The following is a 15,750-nucleotide window of genomic DNA, read 5'->3' as shown; positions in this document are numbered from 1 at the left end:
TGTGGTAAAACCGGAAGTTGATTTAAACACTTGGGGAGGTTCGATACATGAGGTGCACTTGATTTAGCTCAAATTGCGCTCCTTGAGGGCATCACTGCGCGCAGGAGAGCAAATCGAGCAAACCTGTTTATTGCTAGCATTTAGACGAGACAGGTGATGAGCTGCTAGTAACAATGTAAGTGTAACATTCGACTTTTCAATGACGTAAACAAATTACAACTCAATAGGACATTCAATATCCTATGTAGAATGGACGTCTATCTGTGAACTTTACCCTATATTAAATTGCACAAAGTACCTCTGCTTCTTTAAGAGCTTAAAAAAACCAATCAGATTCCAGTGTCATATCACAGATAGAACAATCTTTGGTGAGTTTGGTCATATCTCCTCGCCAACCCACTTCCTGTTTTGGTTTGGGCTCTTTTTAGCAGCTTTCATGATCCCAGTGACGCGTCTCTCTATCCTATTTTCAGCAGTAACGCACAGTTCGTGCCTAGGTAAGACCTGTCAGTGTGAGTGCGCGCTGTCTGTGACACCTAATACCACTGTTTATCTAGTGGCACTAAATAGGCTCGCAAGGGCACGTCAGAATCATGCAAAATGGAAGTTGGATGGTTGTATTTTGCCTCAGTACTGTTGCGCTGACGATTATTGTAACACTTCTGTATCTAAACGAGGAAGGTATAGTAAAAACAACAAATACTGTACTTTAACATTACACCCCTGGCACTATAATTGTATAAATCACAATAATCACTGAATTAATTTAGTTCCTTTAGGACCCAGCAGAGCTCCTCGGTGTCTATCCCTGTGATGTAGTACACATTCTGCCCCTGACGTTTGTGTTGTGGTGTACTGGTAGGGATATATAATCATTAAGCTTTGCAGACTGTGGGACACACTAATCTCCATTATATGAAAGTGTATTGTCTGAAACTCAACATCAGGCTGCTGAATGTGCGCCTTCCATGTTTAGGTAAATTGTTACCTGGTATCAATCTTAATCTAAATGTCGAGCTTCGAGGTTTGATGCAGGCTGTTGCTAGCTAGCTAGATAGCTAACGTTAGGACATTTCACTAGCAGAATTGCTAGCTAACTTTTTTTGGTTTTCAAACTTCTGCATGCTTTAAAATATCAATCACGTTGAACTCGCACCTAATTATGCTCGCCATTTCAACACGGGGCTTTCTGTGGTCGGATGTCGAGACCAGAACCTTGCTTAACATCTGGGGCGAGCAGGACATCCAGACAGCGTTGGATGGAAACTTCAGAAACAGTCATGTCTACCGCGACGTCGCCCGAAGGTTGGGAGAGATGGGGTTCGAAAGAACCCCAGAGCAGTGTAGGGTGCGAATCAAAAGCCTGAAAAGGCAGTTCCTCCTGGCCAAGGAGGGCAACCTGAGGAACAATGGACAATACCACAAGATCTGCAAATTCTACGATGCCATGGAGAGGATCCTGAGCAGCCGTCCCCAGATTGACCCCCAGGAGCTGCTAGACAGTGGGGCTGTGGGGGATGAGACCATGGATGGGACAGAGGAGGAAGAGGACACAGACCCTCCACAGCACCCATACCTGGAGAGCACAGGGGAATGCTCTTATCCAGAGACCCAAGTGAAGATGGAATACCCTCCCATCCCTATCCCTGTAACCGTTGGAAATGGTAAGTACCATTTATATGGCATGTTGTTACATTGTTATCATATTGTATGCAGATACTACCACAGTCACAGCCCTCAAAACCTTAATCCACGTTCCTCCACAGGCACCACAGTCAGACAGACCAGCAGCAGCCAGTCAGCTAGTGGGCCGTCCTCCAGCCGACCCAAGCGGCCCAAGAAGCGGCACGCCGACCTGCCCCTGGACAGTCTGATGGAGCGATTCCTGGAGCAGAGTGCTGAGGCCGAGCAGAGCTTCTACCAGTTGGAGGAGCAGCGTCTGCAGGTCGAGGACCGGCGACGAGAGGCTGAACATGCCCGCGAGCTCCACATGCTCCAGGTGTTGGGACAGATGTTCTCCAGCATCGCTACCAGAAACCCTGTCGCCCCCGCAACCACAGCAATGCCGCCTGCTCGGAATACCATGGAGTCTACCATGCAGCCCGGTGTGCCGATGTCCACCTCCAGCCATATGATGCGTGGTCGTTCGTGTCACCTCCGAGTCCGCTCGCCCCAATCCCAGGCTGAGTGGCCCAGCTACCACACTCAGCCACAGTCCAAAGCAGGTTCTCAGACTTTAGGTATTCACTTCTCTCACTCAGTTGGCCTGTGTTTGAGCAATGGCCAGCCCTGGTGAGACTGCCTGTCGAAAAGCAGCTCAAACAGAACTGAATAATGCGGAAACAGATGCACAAAGATGTCTAAGCCTAAAAGCACACACAACACACAAGCAGCTAGTGCAGGGAAGCTACACATTTTAAGGAGAACTCTGAATACTTCTCTCTTTTCTTTCTCAGTCATCGAGCGCTCCTTCTCCCTTGGGACAGCCGCACGCACAGGCATGGATGATATCCTTCCACTGGTGAAAAATATAGTCCCTCCATTGACATCTAAAAAGCACAAAGGCCAAGACGGGCGGATTGGGATTATTGGGGGATGTCAAGAGTAAGTGACCCAACCCAACTCCACCATCAACTTTGACTTCTAAATGAAGGTTTTCTGCCTTATACCAATATTGTGTGAGGTAACCAAAGTCATTTACAATTTTTCTCTCCTCTTCTTTGTGTCCTTTCATTCCATCCACCCTTCCTTCTGACAATTGTTCTTGTCATGGTAAGGTATACAGGAGCTCCGTACTTTGCTGCTATTTCTGCATTGAAAGTGGTAAGCACACAGCTTTATTGGTTCTGTGTAATTTGTTCTCTGCTGGAGACATTGATATGATAAAACCTGTCACTTCTTAGGGGGCCGACCTGTCACACGTGTTCTGCACTAAAGACGCAGCGATAGTGATCAAATCCTACAGTCCGGAGCTCATAGTTCATCCTGTGCTGTAAGTTACATCTTAAAAGCCAATGTATACACTGACAAGCCAATGTATACACCTTCCTAATATTGAGTGGCACCCCCTCATCTGAATGGCGCATTCATCTGAATGGCGCACACACACACAATCCATGTCTTAATTGTGTCAAGGCTTAAAAATACTTATTTAGCCTGTCTCCCTCCTTAATCTATACTGATTGAAGTCGATTTAACAAGTGACATCAATAAGGGATCATAGACTGACCAGGTGAATCCCGGTGAAAGCTATGTCATTGAAATGGCAGATGTTCCTAATGTTTTGTACACTCAGTGTTTGTAAACAGTGTGTATATGATGTTGATGATAACTGTGTACATAGGGACAGCCCCAATGCAGTGGAGGAGATAGAGAAATGGCTCCCCAGACTCCATAGCCTGGTGGTGGGACCGGGGCTAGGCAGAGACGACAAGCTGCTGAAAAACGCCAAGGCATGTGGGACACTGAATATAAATATATACACACACAGTCAATTTTAGATTAGACAGTCCACATGATATTACCAATGTTCTTATGAGTCTTTTTCTTTAGGAAGTAATTGAGAAGTCCAAAGCAAGAGATATCCCTATAGTTATTGATGCAGTAAGTACTGTACACACAACCAATTTTTTGCTTTGGTAGTAGATTTAAAAAATAAATAATTATATATATATATATATTACAAGGATGTTCAGTGATTGTGTGTGTTCCACCAATAGGATGGGCTGTGGCTGGTTGCTCAGCAGCCATCAGTCATCCAAGGGTACCAGAAGGGCATCCTGACTCCCAACTACATGGAGTTCACCCGGTTGTATGAGGCTATGGTGAGTCTGCCAGTGCTAGCGTAGTGTGTGTGTTTGTTCATTATTAACCCTCTGTGTTTTCAGTACCATGAGCCTCTGGATAGCAGTGACCATCAGAGGAGTGCCATGGAGCTCAGTGTTGCCATGGGCAACCTGACCGTGGTGCTCAAGGGGGAGGAAGACCTAATCACTGACGGTAACAAGGGTTAGTGTTACAAACACACACAGCTACACTCAGAGTAAGTGCTACACTCACAAATATTCCTGTAAAAAATCTGACGGTGTTTCTGTGGTGTCCAGTGATCTTGTGCAGACAGGAGGGCAGCGGGCGGCGGTGTGGGGGGCAAGGAGACCTCCTATCTGGCTCTCTGGGAGTGCTGGCACACTGGGCATACGCCTCCTCAGCAGACATGACCAAAAGGTACCATATTTATCTCATCATTTTGTGATTAACCACTGACACGACCAAAATGAATATAGCTTTATGATAACATATCGTCGCTCTATGATGAAAAACCTCGTCATTCAATTTTCATGTATTGAAAGCAGTAACTTTCATCAATGTGCTCCAAATATTTGACTCTAGGACCAAGAACATTTATTCAAAATAGCTTCTGAAGTTTTGAAATAGTATGTTTTGTTAATTGTAAACGAAAGCAATTTTTTCCATTTCCTGAATTAAAAAAAATGTTTTTGTAGCATATGTAACCTTGTTGGTCTAATTTTAAAGTGTATTCGTCATTAATCTAACTGTTATGTATTCTCCAATCTCTTCTTCTGCCTAAGTGTGAACCCATCAGTGGTGGCAGCTTTTGGGGCCTGTTCTCTGACCAGACAGTGTAACAAACAGGCCTTTCACAAACATGGCCGAGCCACCACCACCACAGACATGATCCAGGAGATCAGCTCTGCCTTCAAAAAACTATTTGAGAGCTGAGAACAGTCTATAGGAGCAGAGTCCAAGATAAACTCACATACATATGTACTGTACATACACTATATATACAAAGGTATGTGGACACCCCTTCAAATTAGTGAATTTGGCTATTTCAGCAACACCGTTGCTGACAGGTATATAAAACTGAGCACACAGCCAGGCAATCTCCATAAACCAACATTGGCAGTAGAATGGCCTTACTGAAGAGCGTGGCACCGTCATAGGATACCACCCTCCCAACAAGTCGGTTCATCAAATTTCAGTTTGACGAACAGGTGTCCACATACTTTTGGTCATGTAGTGTACTGTACATGCATACATAAAGTATTACATTCATACACACAAACAACCCTTTCTTCCATGGGAATCCAACTATCAATGTAGCTCGTCTTTACCTCAGACAGAAAAGCTAAAGCCTGGAAGTGAATCCGATCGCGCGTGTCGACAATGTGCCATTTAAAGGTAGTTTCCGATTGAGTCAACATTTGCATCGTTTTACCATGAATGCAATATTCACGAGTGCGGTAACATTGCCTTTAAAAGCTGCATTGTTGACAACCCTCGATCGGATTGAGTTAATAAGGAATAATTCACACAAAAAAGAATGACTCCAACATATGAAACCACTTCTAGCATAGCCACAGGAAGATACAGAAGGCTATATCGGTTCGCTAATGCGGACTAGTAAAGGCCCAATGCTGTACTTTAGTGAAAAAACTAAATTAAAAAAAATGCATTAATTAACTACTACTTCCCACTGGTATGACTTGTAGTTTATTTGTGCTCAATAAGCTATAGACCTTGATTATTCTTTTTTACATTGATGAATTAATTTTGGCTATGTTGTCTCTCATACACTGGACCCATTGAAACAAAAAAATTACAATGCAATATCTCCTTTACACTGGAATCTTATTTTCTATGTGTCTCCATTGCTATTCAAAAAAGTGTGAAAGACAGCACTTCATAATTAATGGGTCACATGAGGGTGTGCTGAGATTACACACCTTAATATCAGACTACCCAATGTACACATACTGTAACACACTGAGCAATACCTGGTGAAAGTTAGAGAATACAATTATTTAGAATCTGTGATTTATTTCCAGACAGTTAATCATATTCCATAATGACATTCCTGTCTTTACTGTCATCAATAATATAATCTAAGTGATTATGTGTTGTTTCCTGTTTTTGTCAACCACCCTATATTAAAATGTTGGAGTTCACTTATTTTGTATGTCTTTACTCTTCATCGGTCGCTTTTTCAGTCTTCTATCTCCCTAACAGTGTAGTAGAGAGTTGGTCTATAACGTATCAATGTCTGTCTTGCTCAAACAGTACGAACATCTGCAACTGTAACTAGCTAAATTGTATCATCAAGCATGGACCATTTTCACTAGATCGGCATCACTGTACTAATTAAATGTTTTAAAACGACTGCCTAAAGGATCTAAACTCACTGAAGGAAATTACCAATGGCAGAGTTGTTTCTGATATGATGCGCATGCGCATACACATGTACAGTTCTCCACGTTGGACTAGACGCAATCAATACATAGTTGAGTTACAAGATTCTCCAGTTGTATTGAATACATTGTATGAAGTTCATTAAACGGCAAATATAAAGTTGCTGGTGAGTAAGAATTGCTCGCTAGTTGCGTAGCTTCATTTTCGTGCTCAGACAATAATTAGTTTGAAGGCTAACGTCACTGCTAGCTTAGCTGACGTTAGTTCGCTTCCAGGCTGTTAGCTCGTTTATGGGAAAGCTAGGTAAAGCTAACAGTAGTAACGTTAGCGTGTCAAAAGTAAGCTGAGGGAGTTTGCTAGATACATATTTTTTAAATAAAAGTTCAACGCATATCTTTAGGATTATGAGTTTCGGATGTTCTGTGTAACATATCTCTCATTTCGTTGTGGACAGCTTTGTGTGGACTTCGACAGAAGAACATGCTAAATCCGGCAAACGGTGACCCAGTCCACGTCGTTACAAATTATGTGGAAGAATATTTGGACTTGGTCGAATCACTACCATTCGACCTACAGAGGAGCGTGTCTCTTATGAAAGAAATTGACGCAAAATACCAAGGCAATTTGTTCACATTTCATCCACCGACTGTATACATACCTCTAATCATAATGTAGCTAGCTAACGTTAGCCAGCGAAACGGTTAGCCCAGCTAACTTACGTTAGCTACAGTAACTTAGTAGGTAGCAAGCACCTGCCTACTGCTGGCATTCAGCTGTACCAGCTTGTGCATGCATCAGTAATGTAGTTGGAATAGTAGATACCCTTTATTCACATTTTGTCACTTAGTTATGAACTATATTTGTTCTCCAAAGTATGTACATGTATTTAGCTAGCTACAGTAAAACTATTGTTTTTCACTTTACTAATGTGCTGTTTGTTACATAAAAAAAACACATTATTTAACTAGGCTGGTATCATTTGTTTTTCTCAGATGTCCTGCAGGAGCTGGATGATGCTTATGAGCGCTACCGTCGGGAGTCCGACCCTCTCCAGCGGCGCAGAATGCAGCTGTCCATCCAGAGAGCTCTCATCAGCAGCCAGGAGCTAGGAGATGAGAAGATCCAGATTGCTGGGCAGATGGTGGGTAAACGTGGCTGGCTGGCTGCCTGTATACTTTGCTGAATTCCTGTCCAGCTTGAAAATAACAATATATAGATGAGGTAGCCCCACATTGGTCACTCTCCTTGACCAACCTATGTTACCCCACTGATCACAACCCACACAGTATAAAAAATAAACCCTGTATTGTCCCAGGTGGAATTGGTGGAGAACCGTAGCCGGCAGGTGGACTGGCATTCTGAGCTCCTCCACACCTCCCAGGAGATCCCAGAGATCCATGTACCCACATCAACTGCTATGACGACGACTACAGCCTCCATGTCAACGTCAGCAGTGACAACCACACCGGGCAAAGTGGGTCACCACGACAAGAGGCGTGACGAGGCAACGCCAGGCTCAGTCGGTGGAGGGGAAAAGTCTGGCGGGAAACGTTCGCGGCGGCAGAAGAACGGAGAGAACCGGGAGAGCTATGGAGGCATGGATCATGGTGATGAGGCGGGCATGGGGGCAGCCAGGGAAAAGAGGGCCAAAATGTCATCGTCCAAGAAGAAGAAGAGGTCAAAGGGCAAATCAGAGAGGGAGGTGTCACCCCCAGACCTGCCCATCGACCCAGATGAGCCCACCTACTGCCTGTGTGAACAGGTGTCTTATGGCGAGATGATTGGCTGTGATAACGACGAGTGTCCCATTGAGTGGTTCCACTTCTCCTGTGTGGGGCTACATCACAAGCCCAAGGGGAAGTGGTTCTGCCCCAAATGCAGGGGTGAGAATGAGAAGATCATGGACAAGGCCCTGGAGAGGGTGAAGAAGGAGAGGGCCTACAACAGGTAGCTGCTCTACCTGGCCCAGTGAACGTTGTTTGTGGTCATGTTAGTTTTGTTTTTTGTTATTGTATTTTCTACTCCCAATTAGTATCAATGATGTTTGAAAATGAAGAATTGGGGCCTCCCTAGTGGCACTTCAGTCTAAGGCGTCACTACAGACCCGGGTTCAATCCCAGGCTGTGTCGCAGCCGTCCGCGACCGGGAGACCCATGAGGCGGCACACAATTGTCCCAGGTTCTCCGGGTTAGGGGAGGCTTTGGCCGGCGGGTATGTCCTTGTCCCATCGCTCTCTTGTCGCTAGTTGTACGGTGTTTCCTCCGACACATTGGTGTGGCTGGCTTCCGGGTTAAGCAAGCAGTGTGGCTTGGCAGGGTTGTGTTTTGGAGGACGCATGGCTCTCAACCTTCGCCTCTCCCGAGTCTGTAACTACCAATTGGATATCACAAAGTTGGAAAGGGTTAAAAAGTACAAATGAAGAATTAGAAAGAGGGACTTGTCATTTTAGTAAAGACTGTACTGTAAGATGGACATCCTAGTTCAGTACCACTGGTTTAGAGCCGATATGTAATACAGATTATTGTATCAGCCACACCAATGCTTGTTGACGCTAGTGTATCATGCATGCAACCATACTAGCCATATTGCTCCATACGAACAAATAAAACATTTTAACCAAGATTGCGTGCTGAAAGTCATTCTAGACATGTACTATATTACAAGGTGGCTTACAGATATGAATGCAATGTGCTTCCTATGTTGAATTGTCTTTGCATCATCTGTATTTACCATGGGTTGTGACTGCTGTTTGTTAGAAGAGCCATCAGTAATAGGGCTGCTCTAGCAGCAAAAGTTGTTGACAGATGATTAAATTGATAATACTCATGTTTGACTGATGGCATGGGGCCTGTAGTTGTGAGGACAGTCACTTGTGACACCAGTAAAAAATGTTATTTAAATGCATCTTGGCCTGGAGCCCATTGTGTCTGGTCCAATGGTAGTATTCTTGAAGGCCTTGGCATGTATATCATGAAATCCTTTGGTCCCTAGTCTGTGCTTACTGTGTCAAAAATAGCAAAGCAACAACTCATGTGTACACCATGCCATGTATGCGATTAGTTTGATGTTTAAAGAGTTCCTTACCAATAAACCATATTCTCATTAAGTTGGTGTCAAATGTCAATGCTGCAGAGGCATTAACTGATGGAAGTGTGCAGCTAGTTTCTCAGCATTGCAAGAGATTACCGATTGCACAGGATTTACCAGATAGCGAAAGCTAAATATAGAGGTGATGGATGACTACGGTAGGGAGCACATGGTTAACCAGCCAAGAGAAACATTACTGTCATAGTAAAGGTAGCTTTGACGACTTATTTACAATTGCTGAATAAGTGACATGGTGGACAACCAGTGCAAAATCTGTACAATCAGGATGTATGTTCTATATACACACACGAGTACTTAACAGAGAACAAGAACACTATCATGCATGTAACAGAGCTCACAACACAGCAAAGACATGGGTTAAGCATGTGGGTCTAGTTCTGAATCAGGTTGTTTAAGGATGAACACACGCAACAATTTTCCAAAGAAAGGTAATGAGCTTGATAGCTCAGATGCTGCTTTGTAAAGTGAGCTTATGTATTAAAGGGTAAGGGGAGCACACCAAAGAAAGGACCTACAAGCAGGTTAACATGATTAATTGATATTTCTTCCAAACATTACACATCAGTCCAACTAATTTATTTCAGTGTGGGAAGGGAGGAGGCAGGTAATTGACGTCCAAAAATTGTCCTCAATTGAAGACGGTGGCGACAAAAACAAGATTCAGCACATAAGTCCCCTGATAAGCCAAAACAGGAGAGAGACAGAAAAAATAACAAAAACTCCACTCCAAGCGTGTTAGGAAAAAAAATGTTCAACAAGGGACAGGTAAAGTGCATAAATATGTCAAATTAAAATGGAAGAAACAAAAAAAATCTAAATTAAGATGTACTACTCAAACTCGCATCACACACAGCTCAGCGCTGGTGATAGAGAAGGCCAGAAGGGAGAGGATGTGGTCAACTGTCCCTCCAGCTCTGTTCTACAATGGCCGACACACGCTTCTCGTACTCCCTCTTGTTTTCTTGGTAAAGCTGGGCCGCCTGACTGTTGGCTGGGCTGTTGGGGTTTGGTTCGTCTAGCAGAGACTGGAAGAAGGGAAGGGAGCAAGGTGATGAATAATGAGCCAACTGAGTAGACGAGACAGGCTTTCTACAGCACAGAGATCCATGACACTTCAGGATGTTCAGTATGGGAAGTCTAACATCTGTTGTTTTATAATCTCTGCTGTCACAGTAGGACTAAATGTTGACAGGGAAGGGAGGATACACGGCATATAAAATGTATTATGGAAAACAAGATACATTTGCCTACCTGAATAGAGGTAAGAATGGATGACACATCATAGGTTGGACTCCATCGATTCTGCAGAATGTCTAGACATATACTGCCATCTGCATACACTAAAGAAAACAGAAGGGTTAAAATACCATTAACCTTTGCAGTACTAACCATAATCAGGCTGTTTCGCTACTGTCGTTGTGACAACATACCATTTGGATGAAACATCTTTGACACAAATCGTACTGTGGGGGGTTTGTTAGGGTATTCTTCTGTGAACTCAACAGTAAGCTTAAATGTGCCTGGAACATAAAAGATGGGGAGGAAATAAGAATTAGAACCATGGCTCTAGTTCATATCACTCATACTATCATGCAACAAAGAATGTTAGAAAACTTAGCATTTACAGGTGTTGTATTATCTGTAACACTGCCGGTAGATAAAACAGGAAGTTGATGATTGACTGCTTTAGCCTACTTTATGTGAAATTGATCAAATCAACAATTACGTCACACAACCCATAGCTCCGTAGAGTATGCAAACATAAAGAATGGGGTGCACAGTGCTGTACTCACCGTCCTCAAAAGGTGTCCCTTCTGGGCTGTAAAGGGAAATAAAAATGTTTAAACGTTTTCTCTGTATGTGTGAAAAATGTGTCATTTCCCCGTAAATAAGTTAACAGATGAAGGAGGAACATTGTGATGAGCAGATTAATCACTTCACATTTTTGGTATCATTGGCCCAGAAAGGTATTGAAATTACCTTGATCTCACAGAATTACCAATAACTACGCTGACCAGCTGGCAAGTGTCTACAATGACATGTTCAACCTCTCCCTGATCCAGTCAGTAATACCTACATGTTAAGACCACCATAGTCCCTGTACCCAAGAATGCCAAGGTAACCGTCTAAATGACTATCGCCCCATAGCACTCACATCTGTAGCCATGAAATCCCTTGAAAAGCTGGTAATGGCTCACATCAACACCATCACCCTAGCCACCCTGGATCCCTTCAAATCTGCATACCGCCCAAACAGATCCACAGATGATGCAATCTCTATTGCACTCCACACTAGAGGTGGACCGATTATTCGGCATGGCCGATTAATTAGGGCTGATTTCAAGGTTTCATAACAATCGGTAATCGGCATTTTTTGGACTCCGATTATGGCCGATTACATTGCACTCCACGAAGAAACTGCGTGGCAGGCTGACCACCTGTTACGCGAGTGCAGCATCAAAAGGACCTTGGGGCTGCAATGAGCCAAGGTAAGTTGCTAGCTAGCATTAAACTTATCTTATAAAAAACAAGCAATCTTCACATAATCACTAGTTAACCTAGTAATATCATCAACCATGTGTAGTTAACTAGATTGCCCTGCGTTGCATATAATCAATGCGGTGCATGTTCATTTATCGTCAAATCACAGCCTACTTCAACTTTGCCAAACGGGTGATGATTTAACAAAAGCTCATTCCCAAAAAAAGCACATTCGTTGCACAAATGTACCTAACCATAAACAGCAATGCATTTCTTAAAATCAATACCCAAGTATATATTTTTAAACCTGCATATTTAGTTAAAATAAATGCATGTTAGAAGGCAATATTAACTAGGGAAATTGTGTCACTTCTCTTGCATTCAATGCAAGCAGAGTCAGGGTATATGCAACAGTTCGGCCGCCTGGCTCGTTGCGAACTGTGCTTCTTCCTAACAAAGATCGTAATTAATTTGCCAGAATTTTACATGATTATGACATAACATCGAAAGTTGTGCAATGTAACAGCATCTGTGTGTTTATTATAATTAGGTCTATGATTTGATAGAGCAATCTGAGCAGTGGTAGGCAGCAGTAGGCTCGTAAGCATTCACTCAAACAGCACTTTCCTGCGTTTGCCAGCAGCTCTTCATAATTCCTATAATAACTGCAACCTAAAACTTCTTAACTGTGAATATTGAACCACCAGCTTTCATACAGTGCCTTGCGATTACACACAGGTGGATTGTATTTATCATCATTAGTCATTTAGGTCAACATTGGATCATTCAGATCCTCACTGAACTTCTGGAGAGAGTTTGCTGCACTGAAAGTAAAGGGGCTGAATAATTTTGCACGCCCAATTTTTCAGTTTTTGATTTGTTAAAAAAGTTTGAAATATCCAATAAATGTCGTTCCACTTCATGATTGTGTCCCACTTGTTGATTCTTCACAAAAAAATACAGTTTTATATCTTTATGTTTGAAGCCTGAAATGTGGCAAAAGGTTGCAAAGTTCAAGGGGGCCGAATACTTTCGCAAGGCACTGTATGTTCTCATGTTCTGAGCAAGGAACTTAAACGTTAGCTTTTTTTTCCTACATGGCACATATTGCACTTTTACTTTACTTTCTTCTTTTACTTTCTTCTCTTTGCATTATTTATTTGAGACTAAATATATATTTTTTTATGTATTATATTAAGTTAAAATAAATGGGTTCATTGTTCATTCAGTATTGTTGTAACTGTCATTATTACAAATATATATAAAAATCATCCGATTAGTCGATATCTGCTTTTTTGGTCCACCAATAATCGGCATTGAAAAATCATAATCGGTCGACCTCTAGTATAGAGGTCCTGGATGACAGGAAGTTTAGCCCCCGTGATGTACTGGGCCATTCGCACTACCCTCTGTAGTGTCTCAATTTTTATTACTATTTACTTTTTAACTCCGCATTGTTGGGAATGGGCTCATAAGTACTTCACGGTAAAGTCTACGCCTGTTGTTTTTGGTGCATGTGACCAATAAAATATGATTTGAAACTACCAAGACAGAAGGCTGTTTCTGAACCCTAACTCTGCAATATTTGCTGCCAGAGCATGGGGTTATAAATAATATTGCACAGAAAATCTGTGACAGTGCGAATGTGCACCTCTGACCGCTTGCGCTTCGCCATCTTACCCGAATATGACTGCATTCCACACCATTATGTTGTTTTCGGAAGGGGCACCACTGACGCCAGCCGGAGGGTCTTCTTGTAACCTATGGGGCCCGAGAAAAACAACTTTAGTTCCGTGTCAAAATTGCTTGCTACCTAACTAATATATACTTATTAACCCTATTTTCAAACTGATAGTTATTTTACAAATCAACACATTACTGAACTCACTCTTACTTGCAATATTATCAACCAACGCAGAAGCCCAAAGAAGTGTTAATGCTACTTAGCTAGCTCAACGTACTACCCTGTACAGTATGAGTGTGGTCTGCCAATAAAGCTGAAAGAAGGGACGTAAGTGGGAAGATGGCAGAAGTGGATGCAGAGTTTGAATCAAGCAGCACGTTGAGCAAATTTGGTTGAAGACAAATGTTCCCGAATGGACAACAATAGTATTGAAAACTGGAACGAAAAGGAAATTGTTTCAAATTGGATTGGAGGATGTGTATGAATGATAATGAATCGCTTCTTGTTGGGATGCGTTTGTTGAGCAAGAATGCATATGTGAGAAACCCATTTGAGGTGTCAAATGGTGAAGTACACGCTTGGAAAAGTCAGAGTGACCAGTAGTGGTTTTATTTTGATTAATTGTATTTCTGAAGAGTAGAGGAAGATTGCTGTGGGCCTAAAAAATAATCCGGACAACAGAATTTTTGTGTTCTGAACTTCGCAGTAGAGCACCTGTCAACCAAGTCATCTCAGGGGTGACGACAGATGTTCAGGTGGAATACCTGAATTGAATTCCTGGTGTGGTTGATGCACAGCGTCTGATCCCCTGGGTGAACAAGAAGAACGTCTGTCGGGCCTGTTGTTTTTTGATAAAGAGCAATTACCTACGCATGTGAAGCTTGGTTACGTAAGATACGCAGTAAGAGCTTTCACCTGAGTGTAAGGATGTAAAAGATTTGGCCATTTTTCAAGTGTTTGGACTTAAGGGACATCTGAAAACTTGCATGGGGTACTGGCACCGGAAGACCCGCCCTCACCAGGTTCCCCTTGAGCCTGTGTAGGGAACAGATCTGTTTTATTTATTTTTTTACAGAAAATGTGTTTATTTTCTTTTGGTAGTTTGTTCACTTTTTTGGGGAAACCCTATTTCCACCCCGCATTGTGGCGGGATGCACATTCAATTGTGTGTTCGCCAATGTACCATAGAAGAAACTAAACGTCAGTCACAAACCGTAACGGTTAACGTTATGCATTCAAGCACGGGACATCGCAAAACCAATTTGAGTAATCTTATGACGTATTGTTAATCTAACCCAGTTTCGCTTGAGACTGAGCTATGGTGACTCGCATTGGGAGAGCAAGTTGTTTTCTTCGCTAGCTAATCTGTAGCCAAGTATTGGCTGGCAAGCTAAATAATTAACGTAGCTGACTGTTTTAGAGTTCGACGACTTTCTCGGCATGAGCTATTTTCAAACGCAACATTACACATTTGAGAATTGTAAACCCCAAAATGTCAGGAAACAGACGGCTGTGTGACTTGCTAGTTAACGTTTGCTAGCTTGCTTGGTAACCTTCGCTGACTAGCTTTGCTAGTTAGCTTCTTCAGACATCAATAACACCATCCGTGAAAAATGTTCATCTCACCGTTTAAAATCTCTCATCAATCGTCTTCTTGCCGGAGTAGACATCGTAAACTAAATATATAACGGTAACACAAATGTACTGCTTTATTTACAACAAAAGTGTTTATAATATAGCTAGTTAATGTTGGGTTTACAACAACATTCAGCTCTATTTTTTTCCGCTGCCGCCTCGGTGAAACGATATCCTCCGAGTCCTACCCTAGCCGCTGGTAAGTGGAATATTAGGCGATACCACTTCAGCTAATAGGGGACGTCTTCGTTTCCGTAGTCTTCTAAAGAAAACCGAGACGTACGATAATTTAGGTTTTAATATCGTTTTGCTTTATTGTATTACATTTGTATTGATAAACGATTCAATACGTATCTATTGACTTAGTTTCACCTTATTTTTTATTTGAGACCGTGTTTGACGGGGGGGCGTGGTTACAGGGACGTAGCATTTGTAAGGTTAGGTTTAAATAAATTAAAAACTCCAACTATGAACCTCGGTCTTGGAGACAGGTGACAAACGGGTGTTCGCACAGGTGAAATAGTGGGCATTTTTCAGATACAAAGGGAGCGGAGAGGAATACCATATTCATTAAGTTTACCCAGTACTAGGACATTTTTGCAAAAATCATTCGTAGCCTCAGGCAGGAGGCT

The 15,750-nt window shown here is 42.5% G+C and overlaps 3 protein-coding genes across 11 annotated transcripts; 2 read left to right on the top strand and 1 right to left on the bottom strand.

Moving 5' to 3' along the window:
- The first annotated feature begins 74 nt into the window (after positions 1-74).
- naxd (NAD(P)HX dehydratase) lies at positions 75-5,969 on the top strand. Of its 6 annotated transcripts, none has more exons than XM_024389369.2 (11): positions 703-1,664; positions 1,767-2,240; positions 2,457-2,604; positions 2,778-2,823; positions 2,904-2,992; positions 3,344-3,452; positions 3,553-3,603; positions 3,720-3,824; positions 3,888-3,999; positions 4,104-4,224; positions 4,590-5,969. In XM_024389369.2, exons 1-11 carry the CDS (start codon positions 1,163-1,165, stop codon positions 4,738-4,740), a joined length of 1,908 nt encoding a protein of 635 aa, XP_024245137.1. In that variant the 5' UTR covers positions 703-1,162; the 3' UTR covers positions 4,741-5,969. The 6 variants fall into 6 exon arrangements, with proteins under 6 accessions (XP_024245142.1, XP_024245140.1, XP_024245139.1 ...); XM_024389368.2 differs by having other exon boundaries at positions 705-1,664; positions 3,888-4,008; XM_024389374.2 differs by lacking the exons at positions 703-1,664; positions 1,767-2,240 and adding an exon at positions 75-175 and having other exon boundaries at positions 3,888-4,008.
- Positions 5,970-6,063: 94 nt separating this feature from the next.
- LOC112225411 (inhibitor of growth protein 1) lies at positions 6,064-9,316 on the top strand. Of its 2 annotated transcripts, XM_024389363.2 has the most exons (4): positions 6,064-6,376; positions 6,665-6,829; positions 7,203-7,351; positions 7,526-9,316. In XM_024389363.2, the coding sequence occupies exons 2-4, from the start codon at positions 6,691-6,693 to the stop codon at positions 8,159-8,161; spliced, it is 924 nt and encodes a 307-aa protein (XP_024245131.1). In that variant the 5' UTR covers positions 6,064-6,376; positions 6,665-6,690; the 3' UTR covers positions 8,162-9,316. The 2 variants fall into 2 exon arrangements, with proteins under 2 accessions (XP_024245131.1, XP_024245132.1); XM_024389364.2 differs by lacking the exon at positions 6,665-6,829.
- Positions 9,317-9,872: 556 nt separating this feature from the next.
- Positions 9,873-15,332, bottom strand: LOC112225412 (ubiquitin-conjugating enzyme E2 A). 3 transcript variants are annotated; one of them, XM_024389367.2, is made up of 8 exons: positions 15,110-15,332; positions 14,399-14,518; positions 14,248-14,291; positions 13,480-13,560; positions 11,112-11,137; positions 10,749-10,838; positions 10,570-10,658; positions 9,873-10,343 (listed from the first exon to the last, which is right to left on the bottom strand). In XM_024389367.2, exons 4-8 carry the CDS (start codon positions 13,503-13,505, stop codon positions 10,215-10,217), a joined length of 360 nt encoding a protein of 119 aa, XP_024245135.1. In that variant the 5' UTR covers positions 13,506-13,560; positions 14,248-14,291; positions 14,399-14,518; positions 15,110-15,332; the 3' UTR covers positions 9,873-10,214. The 3 variants fall into 3 exon arrangements, with proteins under 3 accessions (XP_024245135.1, XP_024245134.1, XP_024245133.1); XM_024389366.2 differs by having other exon boundaries at positions 14,248-14,518; XM_024389365.2 differs by lacking the exons at positions 14,248-14,291; positions 14,399-14,518.
- Between the last annotated feature and the right edge of the window lie 418 nt (positions 15,333-15,750).

Source organism: Oncorhynchus tshawytscha, linkage group LG26, assembly GCF_018296145.1.
Source record: "Oncorhynchus tshawytscha isolate Ot180627B linkage group LG26, Otsh_v2.0, whole genome shotgun sequence".
NCBI lineage: Eukaryota > Metazoa > Chordata > Actinopteri > Salmoniformes > Salmonidae > Oncorhynchus > Oncorhynchus tshawytscha.
Note: the sequence above shows the minus strand (reverse complement) of the source record. Positions and strands in the feature narration are given on the sequence as shown.